We start from the raw sequence: 22,604 nt of genomic DNA, 5'->3' as shown, positions 1-22,604 counted from the left end.
CAGTGGAGTTTTGACCCATAGTGTAAAGGAGCTCTGTGGCCTTTGGGACGACTGGTCGCTCTTCTCAGGCGCATTGCATCCGGAACCTGTCTATTGGTGTTGAGGTGAGTGGTGAAGCAGCGGACTTAGATCGGTTCGCAAATACTGGATATTCTTTATCAAAGTGGCTTTATATCTACACATGTGCATGTAGACTTTGGTGAATACAGGTGCCGATAACATTTGTACATTATTACTATTGTTTTAATATTAGATCCATTTTGTTTATTAATTGTGCTATTGCAATTAGTGAGATTACACTAAAAAAAAATTACATTAACAGAGCTTAGCCAAATGTTTATCTCTACAGGATGATACATTTTAAAATTAAACTACTGAAAGTAAACACAATAGCACAGGTCATGTGAAGAGCAGGTCTCCATATATGATGGTGGAAAGCTGTGTTCAAAGGGACATAAAACTCAAAATTGTAATGTACATGGGACTGGTCACCATTTTGTAGGAGAAGTTGTGTTGGGAGGGGTTGGGATGTTGGTGGTTAGTGGGTGGTATTATGGGTGGGTCTGGGTGGCCGTGGGTGTGTCTGAGCAGTTGGTGGTCGTGACTGGGTGCTCAGTTGGAGGGGCTAACATATGGCTGTCTCAGAGGGACAGTGGGATGGAGTTCAGAATCAGGGACTGTCCCTCTGAAATAGGGACAGTTGGGAGTCAGTAACTGCATAAATTAATAATGTGTCAGTAACTGCATAAGGTTCATGTCCCTCTAGCAATCTAAAAATACTCTAAATGTTTGAGTTTATGCCTTGCTACTTTAAAGAATTACAAGTATGCTGAAGCCGAATACATAGTCAAAACTAATAGTGATGTGTTGTCACAAATTAAAGTGAGAGGAACCTTACTGTTTTGACGTAATTTATCTCCATGCTGGCAAGTTTTTTTTTATAATCTGGTCCATAATATCCCTGTGGCCTGTCACCACCCAGAAGTAGCTTTTGTTTAGTCCTAAAAAGCTGAAGGATTGCAATGGCTCAGAATTTGAAAACGTCAACATTTCATCTCAACATTCAAATCAGTGTGAGAATCTCTTCTAATAAACAAAAAAAAAATGCATTTGAGTTTATTACTTTCCAACAGACAGCAGTCACTTGAAAAGACTGGTGCAAAGAGCTTCTATGAACCCATCCTCCAATTCATCTCCTTATGTACATTCTCAATAATAAGCCCAGAGCATCTGACAACAATAAAACAGAATAGGCTGATTGTGCTACATTTAATAGAGGCAGGGCCGGACTGGGAAGTCTGAAGATGGCCCGGCCCCTGCCCCAGCCAATACAGCTCCCTCTGCTCAGGATGTGGCCCTGCAACACTGGCAGCCCATCGGGAAATTTTCCAGCATCCTGTTGGTACAACCTGGCACTGAATAGAGTATACAATGTGAAAACATTGTATACCAGTTTTATTGTATTTGTTTTGGTACAATATATAGCTATACCTATATATATAGATGATTATATATATATATATATATATATATATATATATATATATATATAATATAGAGAAAATAACTCATTGTGTAGTACATTAACAAATCTAGACACGCCAGAAGGCTTGTTTTTTCCCACAGAAAAGCTCTGAGTTACATTGTTTCCAATGCAGCAAAGGATTCTGGGTAAGATATGCAAATGACTCACTTTTTTACTTCAATCTGCTTTTACGCAGACTCCCTTTATGCCAAAGCATCCCTGTTCACACAGCTTATAAGTTTAGCTAGAGTTAGTACAGTGATTCAGAACCATCCCAGGACAGCCTGTTTCGTGGTGTTTGCCACTCATCAGCTGGGAGTAGGTTTGAATCACTGCAGGATGAAGTTGATTTCTGGGCAAAATGCAACAACATTTAAAATTATGGGGAGGTGAAAAGTGAGTTTAAAATCCTCCACTAAGCACAAAATATAGAGAAAATACCTTATTGTGTAGTACATTAACAAATCTAGACAAGCCAGAAGGCTTGTTTTTCCCACAGAAAACCAAAATCAACTTCACCCAGCAGTGATTCAAACCTACTCCCAGCTGGTGAGTGGCAAACACCACAAAACAGACTGCCCTGGGATGGTTCTGAATCACTGTATCAACCCTAGCTTATCTTATAAGCTGTATAAACACCGATGCTTTGGCGTAAAGGGAGTCTGCATAAAGGCAGATTGAAGTTAAAAAGTGAGTCATTGTGAACCTAATTTGCATATCTTATCCAGAATCCGTTGCTGCATTAGGAACAATGTAATTCAGAGGTTTTCTGTGGGAAAAACAAACCTTCTGACTTGTCTAAATTTGTTAATGAACTACACAATGAGTTATTTTCTCTATATTTTGTGCTTAGTGGAGGATTTTAAACTCATTTTTCGCATTTTTAAATGTTGTTGTATATAAAATATAGGAATATCTATTTAGAAATACATAGAACATATTCTGCTATGTGCAGAACATTGGAATATGAAACATTTACAGTAAATACATAGTTAAAACCTCTATTAAATATGAATATTGCATAAATATGTTTTACATGTATTTATCTACTTAACTGCAATACGCTCCAATGTGTACATATGTATTTATGTGTTTATTTGTGTATATATAGTAATGTGCAAAAGTCTTAGGCCACCATTAGATTTTAGCAAAGTTTTAATGACCATCCATATTTATTTTTCGGTCTCTTTATTAAGATACAAACAGAAAATAAGGAAATATGTACACAAAACATAAAAAAACTAAATTTTACAGATCAAAATGGCTTCTTCAGGCAAAAGTAATATTTAGTGTGACCTCCCTTGGCACTAAGCACATATTGAACTGAAGTGTTCTGAAGTAATCTTCTGGTATATTATACCAGGCTTCTTTCAGCAATTCCCAGATTAAGATTTTTTAGATTAAGGTCACTTTTTATTTATTTCTCTGTCCAGGTGATCCCAATTTGCCTCTATAATATTCAGGTCTGGACTCTGTGAAGGCCAATCCATAACTGTCAGTGTTTTATCAGCTGTTTTTCTCTCCAAATATGATTTTACTGCATTAGCAGTGTGCTTGGGATAGTTATCATGCTGAGAAATAAAACCAGTCCCAATCAGGCGGTTCCAGAAGAAATGGCATAATGAATTAAAACATCTGTACTTTTCAGCATTCATGATCTAATCAATTTGGACAATATCGCCAACACCATTGGCAGAAATGCAACCCCAAACCAGGACAACTCTTCTTCTCACATATTGTCGACGATTGAACCCAAAAATGTCACACTTTGATTTGTCACTCCATAAGACTCTTTTCCACTGATCTTCATTCTAATCTGTGTGAGCTTTAGCATATCTTAGCCTTTTTCACCCTGTCCCCCTTCCAAAAAAGTGGTTTCTTGGCTGCTACCCTTCCACAAAGACCATTCCTGATCAAGCTTCTTTGGACTGTAGAAGGGTCAACTTGGCATCTCGATGAAGCTGCCAGATGCTGAGCCAGGTCCTTGCTTGACTTCTTCTGGGCTGTCAAAGAAGAAACTTTGAGAAACTTCTCATCAGATTTTGAAAGTTTTCTTAACCATCAATTCCTTTTTTGTCCTAGAACTCTCCTGATTCTTCAAATTTCTTTATAACAGCTTAAAGGGATACTAAACCCAAATTTTTTTATTTCATGATTCAGATAGAGCATGCAATTTTAAGCAACTTTCTAATTTACTCATATTATCAATTCTTCTTTGTTCTTTTGCTATCTTTATTTGAAAAAGAAGGCAATCTAAGCAAAGGAGCCAGCCATTTTTTGTTCAGTACCCTGGACAGCACTTGTTTATTGGTGCTGTCCAATCAGCAAGGACAACCCAGGTTGTGGACAATAAATGGGCCGGCTTATAAATTTACATTCTTGCTTTTCAAATAAAGATAGCAAGAGAATGAAGAAAATTTGATAATAGGAGTAAATTAGAAAGTTGCTTAAAATTGCATGCTCTATCTGAATCATGAAATACAAAATGTGGGTTCAGTGTCCCTTTAAATACCACATCTTGAGTGTCCAGTTTGTTTGCTGATTTCCCTTTGAGAGTGGCCTTACTGATGCAAAAATATGATTTTATGTCTGTCAAATTCTGTGATCTTTGGCATTTTGAATGGAATTTTGTGATTGAAAATGTGTCTTATTTGCAAGCTTCCAATGAATTAAACTCATACCACATGTTTATGTAATGCTCAAGCATGTCTTTCACAAATCCGGGGTAATAGACCTTTTTCACAGCAGTCATTTTGACATGAAATAGTAGGACAAATAAAGGTGTTAGCTATGACATTAATTAGGGTTCCATTCCATTTAGGTTTACAAGAGCCAAATTCTTGCTATTGCTCAAGTGTAAGGGGAGGTCACACTAAACACTTGCCACTTTAGCCTATAGAAGCTGTTTTTTCTGATTTTTCGCTCAATTTTTTTTAATAATACATACACATATCCTGTATTTTCTGGTTGTATTCTAATAAAGAGACTGAGAAATAATTATATATGGTCATTATACCATTGCTAAAAAAACAAATCAAATGGTGACCTAAGACTTGCACAATACTGTATGTCTGTAAATACATATATACTCATATAAATACCTTATAATGTCACTTCTGGGGGAGGGGTTATTGGCCTATATAGGCCCACACTATTGCTTACTTATGTTTGGTCTGATGAAGGGGACAGTTTGATCCCTGAAACGTCACAATAAACCACGTTTGATGTTTGAAAGTCCAGTGAGTGCGGATCTATTTCTTCACTATTGATACTTCTGTTCCTGACAACTTGGCTATTTCTGAGGAACTGAGAGTGCTAATCCCACAACAACTTGTTACACATATACATATATTTGTATTCATATATATATATATATATATATATATATATATGTGTGTGTGTGTGTGTGTGTGTGCCCTTTGTCTGTTTTTTCTATTCCTAAAATGAAGCAAGAGGAGCGGACAGTCCGTATGTAAAAACAAAAGCTTGACCCCACATTTTCCCACTACTCGTTACTTGCTCAATAAACACACAACACCTGATTGGGAGAGAAAAGGCCGCAGCTTATTTATTAAACAAACCAATAAATTAACATTTCACTTAACTTTCAACAATATTTACAATCCACCTCAGTGCTTGCTCTTATTTTCCTATAAGCCCCCACCCCTTCCAGGGCTGGGCGTTCCTCACATTCCTTAGCTTACACCTCCATAACTGCCACCATATTCCATTAGGCGTAAGCCTCAACAGAAATTAGCAAGCACTTCCGCCTGCGCTGCGACATCACTTAATTCACCATCCAGGGAGGGAGGGCGGGACACACCTCCTACCGTGCTGCTCCAGAAAGGCACCTGTGACCTCACTTCCAGTGCTGGGACTTATAACAGTTCCCCAACCCCACCCCTCTGGAATAATCCACTCCTGGGGGTGAAGTGGGGTCACAGGTGCCCTTCTTCCATTCTGTCATCCGGGGCCTTTTCTTGACCCCACATTTTCCCACTACTCGTTACTTGCTCAATAAACACACAACACCTGATTGGGAGAGAAAAGGCCGCAGCTTATTTATTAAACAAACCAATAAATTAACATTTCACTTAACTTTCAACAATATTTACAATCCACCTCAGTGCTTGCTCTTATTTTCCTATAAGCCCCCACCCCTTCCAGGGCTGGGCGTTCCTCACATTCCTTAGCTTACACCTCCATAACTGCCACCATATTCCATTAGGCGTAAGCCTCAACAGAAATTAGCAAGCACTTCCGCCACAACTCGCTCCCTAGCGAGTACCGCCAACCAAAGCTAAGGCCTTTTCTATTCCCTCCCGAAGAGTAAAATTAAATAAATGTAGCCCTACTTCATTGAGGTGCACTCCATCCTTTAGGTAAAAACATTTACCCGACTCCCCTTCGAACTCTACGTGGCGTAAGCCAACGCCCCCCAGCCCCTTTACGTACCCAGATATAGTCCTATTGACCTTTCGCCTGGAAGCCTCCAGCTTTTTTGCATCCCACGCCGTTCTCCAAACTACCCTACTCTCAATCTCCGACCAAACCAGGACCATACCTGGAAACAGCTGACACAATCTATCGAAACTTCTTTTGATGTCCTCAATTAGTTCTTTTTGTGGCATACATCCCAAGTCATTTCCGCCTGAATGCACCACTAATACTTTCGGGGGGGAGAAAAGCCTGGCGTGCTCAACCACCGTGCCCACCACTTGGGACCATTTCATGCCCCGAATCCCGAACCATCTGATGATAACATGGTCCCTGCCAAAGCCCAACTGAGTCCCATCTGGCTTCACTGCCGCTGCCTTCCTCGCCCAGTACACATAGGAATGTCCTACGATCCAACACTTCCCCGGCTCTGCCAAACAAATTAAAAGTTATCAGTACCCCCCCCTTTGGGACACCAAACCCGGTCTCACATACCCCCGAAAACGCTCTGATCTCCATCTCCCAATCCTCCTAATCACTGAAGCGTCCAACCCCAAATTAGCCGCCTCCGTCGCCGCACCTATTCTGAATGAATGCGAACCAAACTCCGGGCCCCCAATTCCCATCAAACCCAAGACCCTTCGCATTATTGCCACAAACTGGAAACGCGACAGTGACGTCCCGTCCGCATGTACCAGCAACGGGCCTGCCCCAGAGCCGGCCACCTCTAGGTATTCTCGCACCGCCCGTACTGGGCAACAATCCCCGCCAATTGCCTGCAAAACCACTACTGTCCCTCTACCCTCCTGGTCCGTCTTGGACCTCCTGACCCATAACTCTACTGCCCCTTCCGCCACCGCTACATCCTGCCTACCCATTCCGCTCACATCCCAACGGTTCTTTCCCACCAGCTCTGACACCCTGAACGCTCCAAAGAAAGCCAGTACAAACGCAGTTTTGAATAACAGAACCTCATACCTTGAGGAACACACCCTATCCAGCTCCGATACCAACCCCTGCAAAATTGCAAAAGTAATTGGCCTCCGACCATCCGTCCGGAATCCCCTCCTACACATCCCCCTGACTGCCATTCTGGTCACAAAATCTTTTGTAAGATCCTCAATACCCAGCAATCGAAAAAGGAAAGCCATTGCTGCCATCCTCTTCCGAACTTCAGAGGGCGATAGCCCTTCCCTCTCCCAGGAACCTACCCAGCTCATCCATAACAGGAAATCACTCCTCCTGTATCCTTGGCACTGCTCATCCAGTAGCACCCGCTCCCACCGCTTCCACACTCGGGCGTAAGCCCTCCATGTGTTAGGAGCCAATGCCCCTCTGATTAACCTCACCATTCCTGGCAACCCAGGTACCACAAGTCCTCTGGACATGCAATTCCGTCCCGCTCCGCTTCTGGGGCCACTTCTCGGAACCTGTCCCACTGAAATCGTGACAAAGCGTCAGCAATAACGTTAAACCGTCCCGGGACATGCACCGCCCTGAAAGATATGTTGCATCTCAGGCACTCCAAAACAAACACCCTCAGGAGCCGTATCACCGCCGGCGAGTTCGCCGTTAACCGGTTGATTGCCCACACCACTCCCTGGTTGTCCGAATGGAAACAAACCCTTTTGTTGCCCAGCTGCTCCGGCCAAATTTTTAGGGCCACGACCAGCGGGAATAATTCCAAAAAGGTTAAGTTCCTGGTCAGGCCCCATTCGGCCCATACCTCGGGCCATCTGCCCGCACACCACTGGCCGTTCAAATAGGCCCCAAAACCGTGAGCTCCTGCTGCATCTGTAAATAAACACAGCTGGTCGTCCGACCAGCCTGTTTCCTGCATGATCACCTGCCCATTGAACTCCTCCAGGAAAGTTCGCCACACCTTCAAGTCCTCTTTGACCTCTCTCGTCAACCTGACATGGTGTCTTGGGTCAGAAACTCCAACCGTCAGCAATGACAAACGTCTGCAAAATATTCGGCCAATGGGAATTATCCTGCAGGCAAAATTCAACTTTCCCAATAAAGATTGAATATCCCTTAGGGTAGCTTTCGTTCTTGCCAGCATCCCGCCGATCACCATTTTGAGGTCAGATACCTTGTCCTCCGGTAACCTGCACTCCATCTTAATGGAATCCATTTGGATTCCCAAAAAACTCAATGACGTCGTAGGCCCTTCTGACTTATCTGCGGCCACAGGGATACCAAAATCCCCCGCCACCTGCCCAAAAACCTGAACCAAATGATCACAGTCCGCCGAACCGGCCGGACCGACGAACAGGAAGTCATCAAGGTAATGCACCATAGATGAAATCCCCGATGCTTGCTTCACTACCCACTCTACAAAGGAGCTGAACCTCTCGAAATAGGAACATGAAATTGAGCATCCCATCGGGAGGCAAAGATCCACGTAAAAGGCTCCGTCCATCATGCATCCCAACAGATGATGACACCGAGGGTGCACCGGGAGCAGCCGAAAAGCAGACTCAACGTCTGCTTTCGCCATTAAAGCCCCTTTTCCCGCCGCTCTCACTAACCCCACGGCCTTGTCGAACGACGCATATTTCACCGCGACCAATTCCGGATCAATGCCATCATTGACCGACAGTCCCTTAGGGTACGACAGGTGGTGGATCATGCGGAATTGCCCAGGGGCCTTTTTAGGAACCACCCCCAATGGTGATACCCTCAGGTCCGGCAATGGGGGGTCCAAAAATGGACCCGCCATCCTGCCCAATCGGACTTCTTTCCCAATTTTCTCTCTTAGTACCCCCGGGTGTACCCTAGCAGACTTTAAATTGTTCGGGACCCCTTCCGTCCGCTCCCCTCTAAATGGAATCATAAAGCCCGAGCTAAAACCCGTAAGTAGTAGCTCCGAATCTACCGCGCGACCGCGCTTATTGGCGTAAGCCTCTAACCATGGGGCCATCTTTTCGACCCTCACCGGCGTCCGCGCCCGATGAACCCACATCCCCCGACCGGGACCCTTGCTTACCCTTCTTGAAGCATTTTGCGAAAGGGTGCACACCCCCGCAACCGGAACACTCGTGCTTGTATTTGCACGAGGCCCCAAACTTACATTGCCCGTCGTTGAACTGGAAACATACTCCTTTTCTAAGGGCAGGTCCAGACCCCCCAGGGACCCCGCCCCCGGGCGTTTGCCCAGGGCCCCGAAAGGAATGTCCACCCCTCAAGGGGGTCATCATCTCGAGCCAAATGCTCATATCTCTGTCGTCCCACCGCATCTCCGGCCGAACCGCCAACCGCTGCCTAAAGCCCTCGTCGTACCGCCACCACGCCATTCCCCCGTAGGTCCCGTATGCACTGGAGATTTCGTCATAATAACAAAACAAGGAAGCCCCCTGATCTGGGGTCTTCTCGCATATGACACTCGCCAAGATGCGGAAGGCACGCGACCAATTAATAAATGTCTTTGGCAGTTTACGCCAACGCTTCTTACGCTCCTCCTCCTCCTTTTTCCCTTTTTCTTTCTCATCCTCCTTAACCTCTAGAACATGCTCCAGGGGTAACAGGGAGAAAATCTCTATAAATTCCCGTTTTCCAATCTTTTCTCTCAATTCACCGGTTAAGTGAATCCCTAAAGGGCCAACTGAACAGAGACATGGTCTCCGTAATGCGCTTTCTGGCACCCTAACCACCTCTCCCCCATTGCTCGCAGGGGTTTCCAAGCTTGCCGCCGCTACTTGCGGCCCCCCCACAGCCGGGGTAAGCCCTGGCGTGGTCCACGCTGCCGCCACCGAAGTCCCCCTACCCGGGTTTTCCAACGACGCAAGTAAAGCTCTCAAACCTGAAACCATAGCTTCCCTCTCACCAGGCACAGCCACATTCACACATGGTGCCCCACCAGCCACCTCACCTGCTGGCTGCTGCACCGTTCCTGCGCCCTCCTCGCGTACTGGCCTTGCTTCCTCCCCGCGGCCTCTGTCCCTGTCTACTTCTTCCCTTCCTCGGCTCACGTCCAGCCTCCTCCGTACCGCTTCCCTTCGGGCAGGTGACCTCCCCCTGCCGTACCTGCTCCGGTCGCGGCTCCTGTCCACCCGAGCCCAGGTGGGTGATGCTGGTGATCCTCCTCCTCTTGTCCTCCTCCGCGGCGACCTAGACCTCCTGCGTACTCCCGAGGTCGCCGTCCTGTCCGGCCGCGTGTCTCTTCTCCCGGTCCTACCTCCTGCTACTGGCTCCTGCAATGTAGATATAGCCGTAACCTCTCTCCCTTCTGAAACCCCCCTACCCCCCGTCCCTTCCCCTTGGAGCCCTGTTCCCTGCCCCCCTCCACTCCGTTGAGGAGACAATAACTGTAAAATCTGCGCCAAGGCGGACAGATCTCCTACCTGACTCGCCGTTACCGGTCCTGCTGAAGTGCCTTCCAAGGGATCCTCCTCTTCATCTGGAAAGTCACCACTGGCGTTGAGCTCAAGCGGTGGCTCCGTAAACCGGTCCTGCTGCGTTGGAGTGCCTCTTCCAGAGGCGTCCTGAGCCTCCACTCTCAGCTCTCCCCTGGTCACCCCTGCAACACAACATATCATTAAACCTGCCCCTCCAACAAAACCCCACCATCCCCTCCACAATCCACCATATAACCCCTTGCTTTATTCGTCACTGTTTACCCCTTCTCCTTTTTTTTTTTTTTTTTTTTTTTTTTTTTGAAAACCCCATACTAACGCGCCCTTGTTACCCCCTGTCCCTATCCACCAAACTGGGTACCTGGCCCCTGTATCCCCGTCCCATCACTACCCCACCCTCCCCTCTAAAGGACCCGACCAAAAAGGGGGGGGAAAGGGGGGAGAGGGGGGAAAGGGGGGGGAGGGGAGAGAGGGGGGGGGCAAAAGGGAGGAAAGAAAGGGAGGGGAGGGGGGGGGAGAAAGGGGAGGGGGAGAGAAACAACATTACAATAGAAACATGGGGGAAAATCCGTAATGACTCGAAAGGAAGTGCATTAAAACCAGCTCTCCCACGCTGCAAAGGAGGGAGTCCTGTCTCACTCCGGACCGCCCCCCAGACTAGACTGACTACTACACTACGGAATTTAGGACATAGCAAAAAATCCCCCCCCCCCCCGGCCTTGCTCCCAGCCGTCACCCGCGGCTGTCCCGCATCAATACCAGGCCTTATTCCCGGCTGCTAACCCGTGTCTGTCCCTACTTAGGGCTTCCCATCTCTTTGCCGCCAAAACCTAGCCCCCCCCCCCCCCCGGCCTTATCCCTGGCCATCTCGGGCCCTCTATTTTTTTTTTTTTTTTTTTTATATACCTTCCCTTAGCAACGGCCCCCCCCCCCCCCCGGCCTCATGCCTGGCCGTGCCAACCCTATAGGCCCCCGTTAGCTGTTACCCCCCCCCCCCGGGAGCCCATTCCCGGCCGGGCCTACTATCCAGCCAATTGTCCCATGTTTTACTTTATCTAAATACCACTTTATCCCGGCGTTATGGGCTTATACTTGCTGCCCGACATAATTCCCCCCCCCCCCCCGGCCGTCCTCCTGGCCTTGCCCTTTGCCGTCCCGCCACCCCCTAAAACACCTCTTCGATAGCTCAGCCTTCAGGCCCCCAATCTTCGATAACTCAGCTGCTTACCTGACTCCCGAGCGCTTCTCCCGGTCCGTCCTGCTCTGCCGCGACCTCTCGATGTCCCTGTTTCCGCCCGCTGACGTGCCGTGATGACGTCAGACCCCGGCGCCGCCCTCGGCCGGGCCTCAGCTCCCGCTCCAGTCCGTTGGCCTCTGCCGGTCTCCGACCTCGCCTGTTCCTGTGGGCCTGCTGGCTGGCTCCTCTCCCGACCGGATCTCCTCCTGCCGACCTCCGGGCTCAAGCGTTCCGGTGGCCTCGACCTCCTGGCCGGCCGTCTTCCGCTCCCGACTGCCGCCTCCACCACCGGACCTGTTGTGGCTGCCTCCCCAGCCGTGGACAACTGCTGCCGGATCCAACCTTCGCCATTTCTCCTTGCCGCCGACAGCAACTCCTGCAACAAGGCCTCCATCTTCAGGTAAGTAAGTGTCCAACACACCTCCTACCGTGCTGCTCCAGAAAGGCACCTGTGACCTCACTTCCAGTGCTGGGACTTATAACAGTTCCCCAACCCCACCCCTCTGGAATAATCCACTCCTGGGGGTGAAGTGGGGTCACAGGTGCCCTTCATCCATTCTGTCATCCGGGGCCTTTTCTTTATTGTGCAATTAGCGTTTAAAATGCAGGAACGAGCAGGTATAGACAGAGTAGGTGTATTGACTTCGCTTTACCCTGCACTTTGACGAGCACTTTGGAGAGACTGTGGATTCTCATCCAATCCTATCTGGAGCTGGGCTACACACCTTTCTTTTGCCGGTTCCTATTGGATGTTTGCATACTGACCCGCTATTTGCCTACGTCGGATGAAAGCGCGGCTTGATTGAAGTGGTGAGTTATCCAGCTAAGCGGCTACGCTGTGCAAGCGTTGGGAGCGGTTACAAGTTTGGAGAGCTGTGACTGTCCCTGAGGCCGGCGGATACACCTGAAGCAGCCGCGCTGGGTGATGATTTGGGGGCCAGCCTGGACTGGTTATTAGGTGAGAAAACATTTGCTGTTTATTGATACTACGGGTCAGTGCAAGCTTGATACCAAGAGGGACTGATTGTTACTATTATTATATTATTGATAGTGTGCCCAACAGTGGCTCGTGATGTGGTGATGCTAAGAATTGATAAATTTTGTATTGGATGTTTGGACCTACACAGATGTTACATTGATAGGTCATAAAGATACTCCCCATTCCTTTTCACTATTTTTCTATTCCTAACACCTAAAACCTGATATCTTTGAACTCTTATAATGTTTTTTTTTAATAATATTTATTAGATAGTGTTATTATGAGTGTAAGTGTACTTTGTAATGTATTTTTGATGTGTTTTGTAAAACTTTTTTGTTCCACGAAACAGTTTACCACAGCCCTGAGGACACGTAAATCGAGATTGCGCTCACACGATCGCAATTTACTTTCAACTAGTAATACTAGCGCAATTTAACCGGTGTGCAAACTATAGTGAAAACCAGAGCACAAACATTTGCGCCCCATTGGTAATCTGGCCCTATATAAGTAGAAACAATGCAGGTTTATATAACAGCATTATATTATATATATATATATATAAACCATCAGGGGAACACACTTTAGAAATTTTAATAGATCTTAAGGGGTCCATGTGACAAAACCAATCTCGCCACTGTACATTGGAGGGCCTGTTATGGAACATTCTTTGGGCTGGAGGTACATGGGCTTAAGGATACCCAGAGACTGCATGGAAATATGGAATTGTATATGCTGGACACCCCATGTACTTTCATAACTCTGTCTTATGTCTATGTCACCCTGTATCCATAAATACAGGATGGGTACAGGGTGTGAGTGCCCCTTGTGGGAGCAATTGTGACTCTATAAGCCAAGTGGGCATAAAAGACTTTATAGCTAATAAGAACTGTTCCTATATTCTGTAATAAGATGTATTCTATGTATGTTTAAGATCTGATTGTGTCTCAGGAGTCTGTCTAGGTAAACTGATTGGGTTTTGTGTGATTATGTTAACTAGACTGCCCAACATCAGATTGTCTGAGTACTTAATATGTTAATCTGTTTTACCTGTGAATAGACAATTCTTAGAGGTTTGATGCATTGTTCATATGTTTGCTTTACTGTTTAACCAATGCCCTCTGTAACCTGAAGCCAGGGTTATATTCAACCCCCCCATCTGGGGTCAAAACCTGTATAAATACTAGGCATTCAGCCTTTAATAAATATATTCTTTTTTAAACCTGAAATGTGGAGCTTGGTCTCATGTTTGCAGGGAAACTGATCGAGGTTGTGAAGTGCTGATTCTAACCCTTGGTATCCTGATGGTACCGTAACAGTCCATTTATCAAAGTTTCTAAAAGTAGAAGTGAGCATATGTGAAAATGTCCAATTTATCAAAATTAAAGCTGGATGTGTTTTCGTCAATTTGTGTGAAAATTGGTCAATTAGAAGCTAGACTAGCCGCAGATAAGTGGATTTAAACTGTCTGCATTATCGAAGGTGTTATTTTTTGCTCACGTGACAATGAACGACACATTCTCATGGGAATATTGTTCCAGCATGTAGTGAGACATGTATACAAAATAGCACAAGTACATTTCTTTTTATATTTCACTTATGTCATAACACGCTTCTCGGTTGGAAAATTATGGCAGTATCTGGACACATAAAAAGTGGTTGTATATTTGAGTGGAGGCTACACTGGTGTATAAAATCAGACATCTACTATGAAGATAGTATAACAAACAAAAAGAAAAATTTAACAAGGTGAGCCAATTTCTCACATGGGGCTAGATTAAAGGGACACTTAATCAAAATTAAACTTTCATTATTCAGATAGAGCATGCCATTTTAAACAATTTTCCTATTTACTTCCATTAACTAAATGTGCACAGTCTTTTTATATTTAAACTTTTTCAGTCACCAGCTCCTACTGAGCATGTGCAAGAATAAGTGTGTATGCATTTGTGAATGGCTGATGGCTGTGACATGGAAAGTGTATGCATTTGTGATTGGCTGATGGCTGTCACATGGTACAGGGGGAGTGGAAAAAGACATAACTTTTAAAATTGTCAGAAAAAAAAATCTACTACTCATTTGAAGTTCAGACTAAGTGATATTGCATTGTCTTGTTATCTTGCGTTTGTTGATTATGCAAATCTACTGTGTTGACTGGTCTTTTAAGAGTGGAGCACAATCTTGCGCTTGCGTTCAAGCGTTAAAACCGCTAGAAGTACGTTTTTTGCACTCTGTGGTTTGAGCTCGTATTACGAGTTGAAAGTAAAAAGTTTGCACTTGACAACACGCATATTCGCAATAAAAGATAGACTACACAAGTTTGCAAACACATTATTGTGTTCCCCTAAAGACTTTAATGGAGCCATGATTAAAAACAAACAAACACCTAAGAAGCTGAAAGCACAAATACAGAAGCTTACAGTACATGACATAATTGACATGTTCTGGACATAGCAGAATAGGTTATATATAGGTATGATTATATATTGGTATAGATATATACAGATACATATAGGAATATCTATTTAACATTGCATATAACGTATTCCCCTATGTGAAGAACATTGGAACATTGCATAAATATGATTTTTCATGTTTTCAGCTACTTGACTGCAAAGGGTTCCAATGCACTTATATATATATATATATATACAGGAACAGACGTTTGCACTCACAGGTCTTTTTTCAAACTTTTAATGTGGAACGTTTTCGGGGTATTATAACCCCATCATCAGCATACAACAGTGACAATAATCAAACATTTTATAGTGTTTTACAAACAAAGTGTACCAATCACAAACCTCACATCTCCCCCAGCTTTCGCGGCAAGATTATCGGCAGTGGAACGCATAATGCGTTCCACCGTCTTGGCTAATACCGGAAGTTTGAAACGTCACTTCCGGTTAGTGCAAATTACAAATTTTATGCATTTAAACAACAAATCTCAAAAAAACCTGATTAGCTTCCAGGTTATATACACCCTGTGTTGGTGTGGAGTGATGAGTGCTTAAATAATCAACATTATTACTACATTCGATTTCTCGTGTCAAACTGTGTGGTGTATGTGTACATTGTTATGACAACCGTTGCCATGGAGACAACAATAGACAGCTGCTCAAATGCATACATACATTTAAAGTGAATAACACAGACTATATATATTTAAAAATTTAAGACGGGATATGATAAATACCTAATCCCTAAAGTGGAACATATCAAAGGAAATTAAAATCAAAATCAAATTGGATTACACTGTTGTGCCATTAATAGCCCATCCCCAATATTTATAAAGTGTTAATGAATAACTCTAAACTTCGTTGTAGAATTACAAGTGGTGAATATGAGCTGGGATAGGGCTGAACCAACTACAAACACTGAGATAAATGGGAGGGCTGATGTGACTGATCTAAACCTATGTGTGCAGTACACACCTCTGTCTACCTTGAGACCAAATGTGATATCGCCGTCCATCCATTATATCAATATTGTATCTAAGGATAAATACTTTGTAAGATGGATGATACATATATACAGTATCAATGAATAAATGTATTTATAAACTTAACGACAGATAGGCTACCTAAGAAACTGGACAGATGTCAGTCAATAGATATATTAGTTAGATCGAAGATAGATATGTTACCTATCCAATATATCTAATAGGTGTTAGGTAGCTACCATACAGATATAAATTGTGGGGTTCATTTGAGGATATATGTCTAACCCACATCAGGATCGCAGATCTATGGTAGATAGTGTTAATCGCACTTAATACTTGCTATCGATTGATAAATATTTTTCAAACATGACGAAGAATTGTGAATTTAAGATAAAGACTACATGCAACAATTATTGTCATATATTTCACACAAAGTTCCATATTGCCTAGACTATTAAGATTTAGGTGCCGATGTGAGTAATTAACACAGGTAGGCCAGGCTTCCACATTAAGTATTGGAATCAAAAATGATCCCAACCCACAGTGCTGAGAGAACAATGCGGGGAACCCCCTACAAAAAGAGGGGACACCGCGAAGTGCAACTCAGAGCCACCATGCCACCCCGGTTGTACCCCAAGTCGGTAGCACACTACAATAGATTTTTAAAGTCTGGCATAGTATTCAGGCCACCAGGTATGATAGTCCCTAGGCGGAACATCCACTGTGCTTCACATTTCAGAAGCTGTTTGTTGCGGTCTCCACCTCGTTCCAGCGGAGGTATATGATCTATCAATATATAACGTATCGAGGAGACCGAATGTCCCTCATTCGCGCAATGTCGCGCCACTGGCTGCTCAGAAGTTCCTTCCTTGATGGCCGTCCTTATGGCATGTCGATGATTAGCCATACTTTCACGTAATGTTCCTGACGTCTTGCCAACATAGAACCTCGAGCATGGGCAAAACAGAAGATACACTACGTGCGTCGTAGTGCATGTTATGGAGTGTCTAATCTTGAAAGACCGGTTAGTATGTGGATGGTAAATCATATTTATGCAATGTTCCAATGTTCTTCACATAGGAGAATACGTTATATGCAATGTTATATATGTTCACACACACACACATATATATATCCTTAAAATTGATTACAATAAAAACTCAATTTTTACTTATTGTATAGACTGTAATCTAACAGTAGAAAAATATATTGCATAGGCAATTTAAGAAAAGTCTGTTTACTGATACCTCCTTCATAATATAAACAAATAGGGACACATGATCTGTATGGCAAATGCTATTTACAGAATAGATATCCATATTAGCTAGGCCTTTAATGTTATCAAAACATTTAATTCTAAGATCTTTACACCTGATAGAGACTTTGTAAAATAATACAGTAATATTATAGTTTATATAAAGTCCATATTACAGAGAATGCAGGAGCAGATGAATTAAGGCAGCATTAATTTATTGTACAAGTACTAAGTACACATCTCAAATAAACAAGAGAGTAACAATATCAATTTAAAGACCATGACAGCTAAACAAAATCCAGTAAAACAGGAGAGACCTGGCCATCATTAACTGTGAGTACATATGTCACAGCAAACCAAACAACTCTGGTCTAGTTGTCAGATATATGTGAAGCTAATTGCTGTATTCATTAATTACCAATGGAGAAAAGTGATGGCTAATCTACTAATAAAATAAGTAGCACCAGTTTTTCAAGAATTTAAAAAAAAAAAAAAAACATTTTTGAAAGCAAAATAGGTATTACAAGGAGTGAACGGCAGGGAAAATATACATAAATTATTTTGATGGATTGAAAATAGAAAGCTTTATCCTACAACGGTCCACCAGGCAAATAAACCATCATCTGATAACAAAATAGGCCTAGGCTCTGGTTGCTCACATCATCTCTGGGGCTTAATAAGCACTGGACCCGCGCCTCTGAATATTCTTTGTAGCGAAGAATCATCATAGATGATAGAATGGTTTGTGCTTGGACTTCAGATTTATGTGGTTATGTGTACGTGTTAGGGATGGGTAATGTTTTGCAACATTCAAAAAACGAAATGGATTTTAACACATTTGATCGTTTGTCCAAATTTAGAATGCTTGTACAACATTCCAACATATGTTTAATGTAATAGGATTTCTATTGCTCTCTTTAAATGTAATATTAGAGCTATGCAATATTTGAAACACAAAAATTTGAATCAATATATTTGCATCTATTATATGTCACTTTACAAATAGTATTTGTTAAATCAATGTAACATTCAAAATTTCAAATGTTGATATTCATTCTAATTATGAATATTCGAAAATGGAAGTGACATTCGAAATGTGGCAAACAAATTAGTTTAACTAATTTTAAGGTTTTTTTGTCCTTATCGACATTGGTTAATCCAAAACCAATGACCACAGTACTATTTGTTCTACCAAGCGAATTGTACTTTCAATACATTCACCCATCCCTAGTACATGTGTGTTTTATATTCTGTGTCTGTTCTTTTTAGTAGGAGAAGCAGTAGGAATCCGAGTTGTGCTTCTCCTTTTTGTTTTAAAATTTTGTTTGAAATTTGTGGAAGTCTTCATTGTGAGGAGCAGCACCCAATTTAGAGAGAATGACAATTGTATATGAAGTTAAAATATATAATGTGGACATTGCTGTGCCAAAAGGTTTGTTGTTGTTTATAGACTAACCCACATAATTTATCTACTAAAGAATGTTTGTAATTATATTGCTATATTGTATTATTAACTTCACTGTTTGTGCTGATAAAGTTGTTTGTGTTTGTGGGCAATCAATGGCTCTTAAGTTGGTAAAATCCATTTTATGTGAGGGCTAGTATAAGTTGTAAGACAACTGGTCAATCAGGCCACAGGGTTAAAACTAACTCATTATCTTCATTAAATGCTGCTCAGAATGTATATCTCTATCTATTATCTCCCCTGAGAGTAACACCATCTTACCAACAATCTTTTCAACTCTTTCCGAAAGGAGATAGTTCCAGAATGCTCCTTAGCAGACACAAGAGCATGAACATTACATCACTGTAAATATAATTCAGAGGAAGCAACCCCTTATCTGCAGAATCAAAGCACTCTTTGTGTACCAGAACAGCTGAAATGGGTGAAGGCAAGAATAATTAAAACCATACTCCTAATAACAAGCAAGTGACAACTGGGTTCGTCCTTCATGGTCCACACATAAGGATCAACCAAGGCTCAAGCCCTTATCCTGCTATCTACCTGAAGTGGAGCTACACCTCAATCCTACTTGTGAGAGTAGGCCAAAGCCTCCCTTGGTCTACATTGTTCACTACAATCTGGTCTATACAGAATCCAGAAACTGGAACTGATATTTCTCAAGGATATTTATAAGCTTAAACAGGACATATACATAATTGAGAACCACTAGATGAAAATTTCCAATGCAGTAATATTCAGTTACCCACTAATATCCAGAATATGTTTGTGAGAAATTTAACACATATTCAAAATAAGTGGAATTAAATGCAGGGCACTACTCACTGAAGGGCTTTAATGTGAGGCCATCACCTCCTCGTGAGTTTCAAGTATCTCCTAAGCATACACCAGGTAATTTAAAAGTTTTGGCCCAGATTGCAAGTGGATCACTAATTAAAGCACAAGGTGCACTATCAATATTGTGGTCCAGTCCATGAACAGCACACAATCTGATATTACAAGTGAATGGTTAAAAAGAATTAACAGAGAATGTTTAGTGCATCCGATATCTCTTTAGCATGCAGTATACTTTCAGTCAATGGCGCAGCTTTACTAAATATCCGAAATTATGTGATTCTCAAATTTGTGAAAATAAACATAAAAAATAGGGGGCGCTTAGTTCTCAGAGGCATATGAATAAAAGAATATATATACTAATAATAATAAGTGATGATAATCAATATGTGAACAAAAAAGTGTAAAGGTGACAAAAAGGAAATGTTTCCTGTAGAAGTATCACATAATAATTTGGCTAAAAATCTAAAATGTAAATCAAACAAAGAATAAAACAAATTGATATATATAAAAAACAAATGTAAAAATGTGATCTGTAACAAATAGTAATTACTAAAATAGTCCTTAGTAGTGATCAAAGTCAGTAAATAGGCAGCTCTTCTTGGAACCGATGGTGATTCAGTGCATCTAAAATTAAAAAACTAAAAGAAAGGGCCTCATAGTGTGGTATTTCCAAACAATGTAAAGCAATGCAAGAAAGCAGGTGAACAGGTACTCACAAGTGTGATGGCTCCCTTAGCGAAAAAGGTGCAAACAGGCAGGCTGACCTTTATACAGCAGTCAGCACTCTGAAGCCACAATATCCTTATTATGGCTGATAGACTGATCAAACCTCCACAGCAATCAAAAACCTTTTGGGCCGAAAGGAGGTACATTACCCTACGATGAAATGCTTGGTCTAATGGGAGTCTTGTGTTAAGATGGCAACAGGTGAAATGCTATAATAGCATCTGGCGTCCCTGTTAATGTAGCCAAATGTAACAGAACGATGTTTTGAAGAAAACCAAAGTACATCCGTGTATGAAAAAGATAAAACAATTTTAATAAGCTTAGCAACGCGTTTCTTGGCCGTAATGCTGTGGCCGTTTCCTCAGGCTGAATACAATGTAATAAAAAACATGCCTCCTGAGAGGCTTTAAAATGCATACAACGGATGTTATTGGATAATTGGCTGACCAATAGTGAAAGAATATATCTATGAAAAACAAATAATATGTAACAACAGAAATAGCAAAAACTGGTAACATTATAACGACACTATGTGAAAATGTACAGAATAGTTTGTATATGCATAAATACATTTACACCTAGTTCACACAAAGCATTTTGCCGGAACTGAAAAAATGTAATAAAAGATATATAGTGATAATAAATTAAACAATAGAAAACCAAATGCTTAAAATATAAACACAAAAAAAGGATATAATACTGCAGTATGGTAGAAAAACTTGATGATAACTTGATGATATATAACAGATGGAAGTATATGGTTGATATCAATAATAAAAGGTAAAAAACGCCGACCTGGCTATAAAAGATACACGTATAAAAAATGATGGTTCTTAGAGGGCGCACACATAAAAATGTCAAGTTCGAAAAAGGGGGATGTGTGGTGCTAGCTAAGTGGAATGGGGAACCTAAATGAAAAGCTGTCTAGACCAAGCATGAATATGATCTAGAGCAGATGGGGAAAATTAATAAAAGGGGGAAAAAAGGGGGGAGCCAATCAATACATTGAAATTTACTAAAAGTTGGTCCTTGATGACCTTGATAAGATATCCAAAAACATTAGAAAAAAAAAATCTACAGTAATTTAAGTGACCAAAATGCCATTATGTCTTTAACAAATAACCCTAACATTATTATACACGATGCTGACAAAGATGGAGGGATCGTTATACAAAACATTAACGATTATCTCGGAGAAGATTTACAAAATCCCCCTGGTCATCCCATAATTGCCGCTATTGGCAACCTTACATATAACCTATCAAATTACATAGACCTCCTGCTACAAAAATATGTTTTGGGATTACTCTCTTATATCAGAGACAGTACACACTTATTGCACCAACTTCGAGATTTCAATAACCCAGGAGATCTCACATGGATAACATGTGATGTTGGATCATTATACTCTAACATACCACACCATTTGGGGATTAATGCTATATCCCTTTTTTGAATCAAGACACATATATGCCAGTAGCACAAAAACAATACATTTTAGACAGTATTGAGTACATTTTACAACACAATTATTTTATGTACCAAGAAATGTTTTACTTACAGATCAAGGGTATGGCCATGGGCACCAGATTCGCTCCCAGTTTTGCTAACTTATACATGGGTATTTTTGAGGAGAAATACATCTACTCCTCACCATCTAGAACGAATCTGGTGTACTATGGCCGCTACATTGATGACCTTATTTTCATTTGGAGAGGTGATGCTCCATTGGCAGCAGATTTTGTTGCTTCCTTGGCTAATAATGACATGGGCCTATCCTTTACAGCGAATATAAATAACAAATCTATTGACTATTTAGATCTCACTTTAAGTTGGGACAAAGAGGGCCGAATCATCTCCCAAACATATTTCAAAAAGGTGGACAGTAACAGCTATTTAACTTACACCAGCAATCATTATATGGGTTGGAAACATAATAAACCATACAGTCAATTTGAGAGAATAAGACGTAACTCAACACATATAGAAACTTTTGATCAGCAAAGCCGCACCAAACATGATGGCAACCATTTGATTTTTTAATTTTATCCCATAGATTATGTTACTCCTTCCACAGATTACAATCGTCCGATTAAACTCAGATAACGTGAGACCTTCTGTATACACAAATTAAAAACTCTGTTTCCTTTGGGTCTTAATTCTAATGTTGATTTAGCAGCTTTTAATTAAAATTATTTTTCTTTCTTTTTTTTATTTACAAATACTAGAGAATTTACAGTGAGATATACATACTTTCTTCTATTAATACCCATATGTACACATTTCCCCTTTATATCCTCGATTTCCTGTATTTTTTATCATATCTTTTGTCTAAAAAAAAACAACCTTTTC

General features: G+C 42.0%; 1 protein-coding gene across 1 annotated transcript; it reads right to left on the bottom strand.

The window, feature by feature from the left end:
- Positions 1 to 8,856: 8,856 nt before the first annotated feature.
- Positions 8,857 to 12,039, bottom strand: LOC128652414 (uncharacterized). The gene is made up of 3 exons (XM_053705350.1): positions 11,549 to 12,039; positions 10,309 to 10,484; positions 8,857 to 10,158 (listed from the first exon to the last, which is right to left on the bottom strand). The coding sequence occupies exons 1-3, from the start codon at positions 11,949 to 11,951 to the stop codon at positions 8,857 to 8,859; spliced, it is 1,881 nt and encodes a 626-aa protein (XP_053561325.1). The 5' UTR covers positions 11,952 to 12,039.
- Positions 12,040 to 22,604: the final 10,565 nt, after the last annotated feature.

The sequence above is a fragment of the Bombina bombina genome, chromosome 3, assembly GCF_027579735.1.
Source record: "Bombina bombina isolate aBomBom1 chromosome 3, aBomBom1.pri, whole genome shotgun sequence".
Lineage (NCBI taxonomy): Eukaryota > Metazoa > Chordata > Amphibia > Anura > Bombinatoridae > Bombina > Bombina bombina.
The sequence above is the reverse complement of the archived record's forward strand: the minus strand, read 5'-3'. Positions and strand labels throughout refer to the sequence as shown.

Coding starts and splice junctions, on each gene's coding strand:
- LOC128652414 (XM_053705350.1), bottom strand. CDS start 11,951: ATGGAGGCCTTGTTGCAGGAGTTGCTGTCGGCGGCAAGGAGAAATGGC. Junction 10,485..11,548: donor GAGAAGCGCTCGGGAGTCAG/GTAAGCAGCTGA, acceptor GTTGTGTTGCAG/GGGTGACCAGGGGAGAGCTG. Junction 10,159..10,308: donor GACCGGTAACGGCGAGTCAG/GTAGGAGATCTG, acceptor TCTACATTGCAG/GAGCCAGTAGCAGGAGGTAG.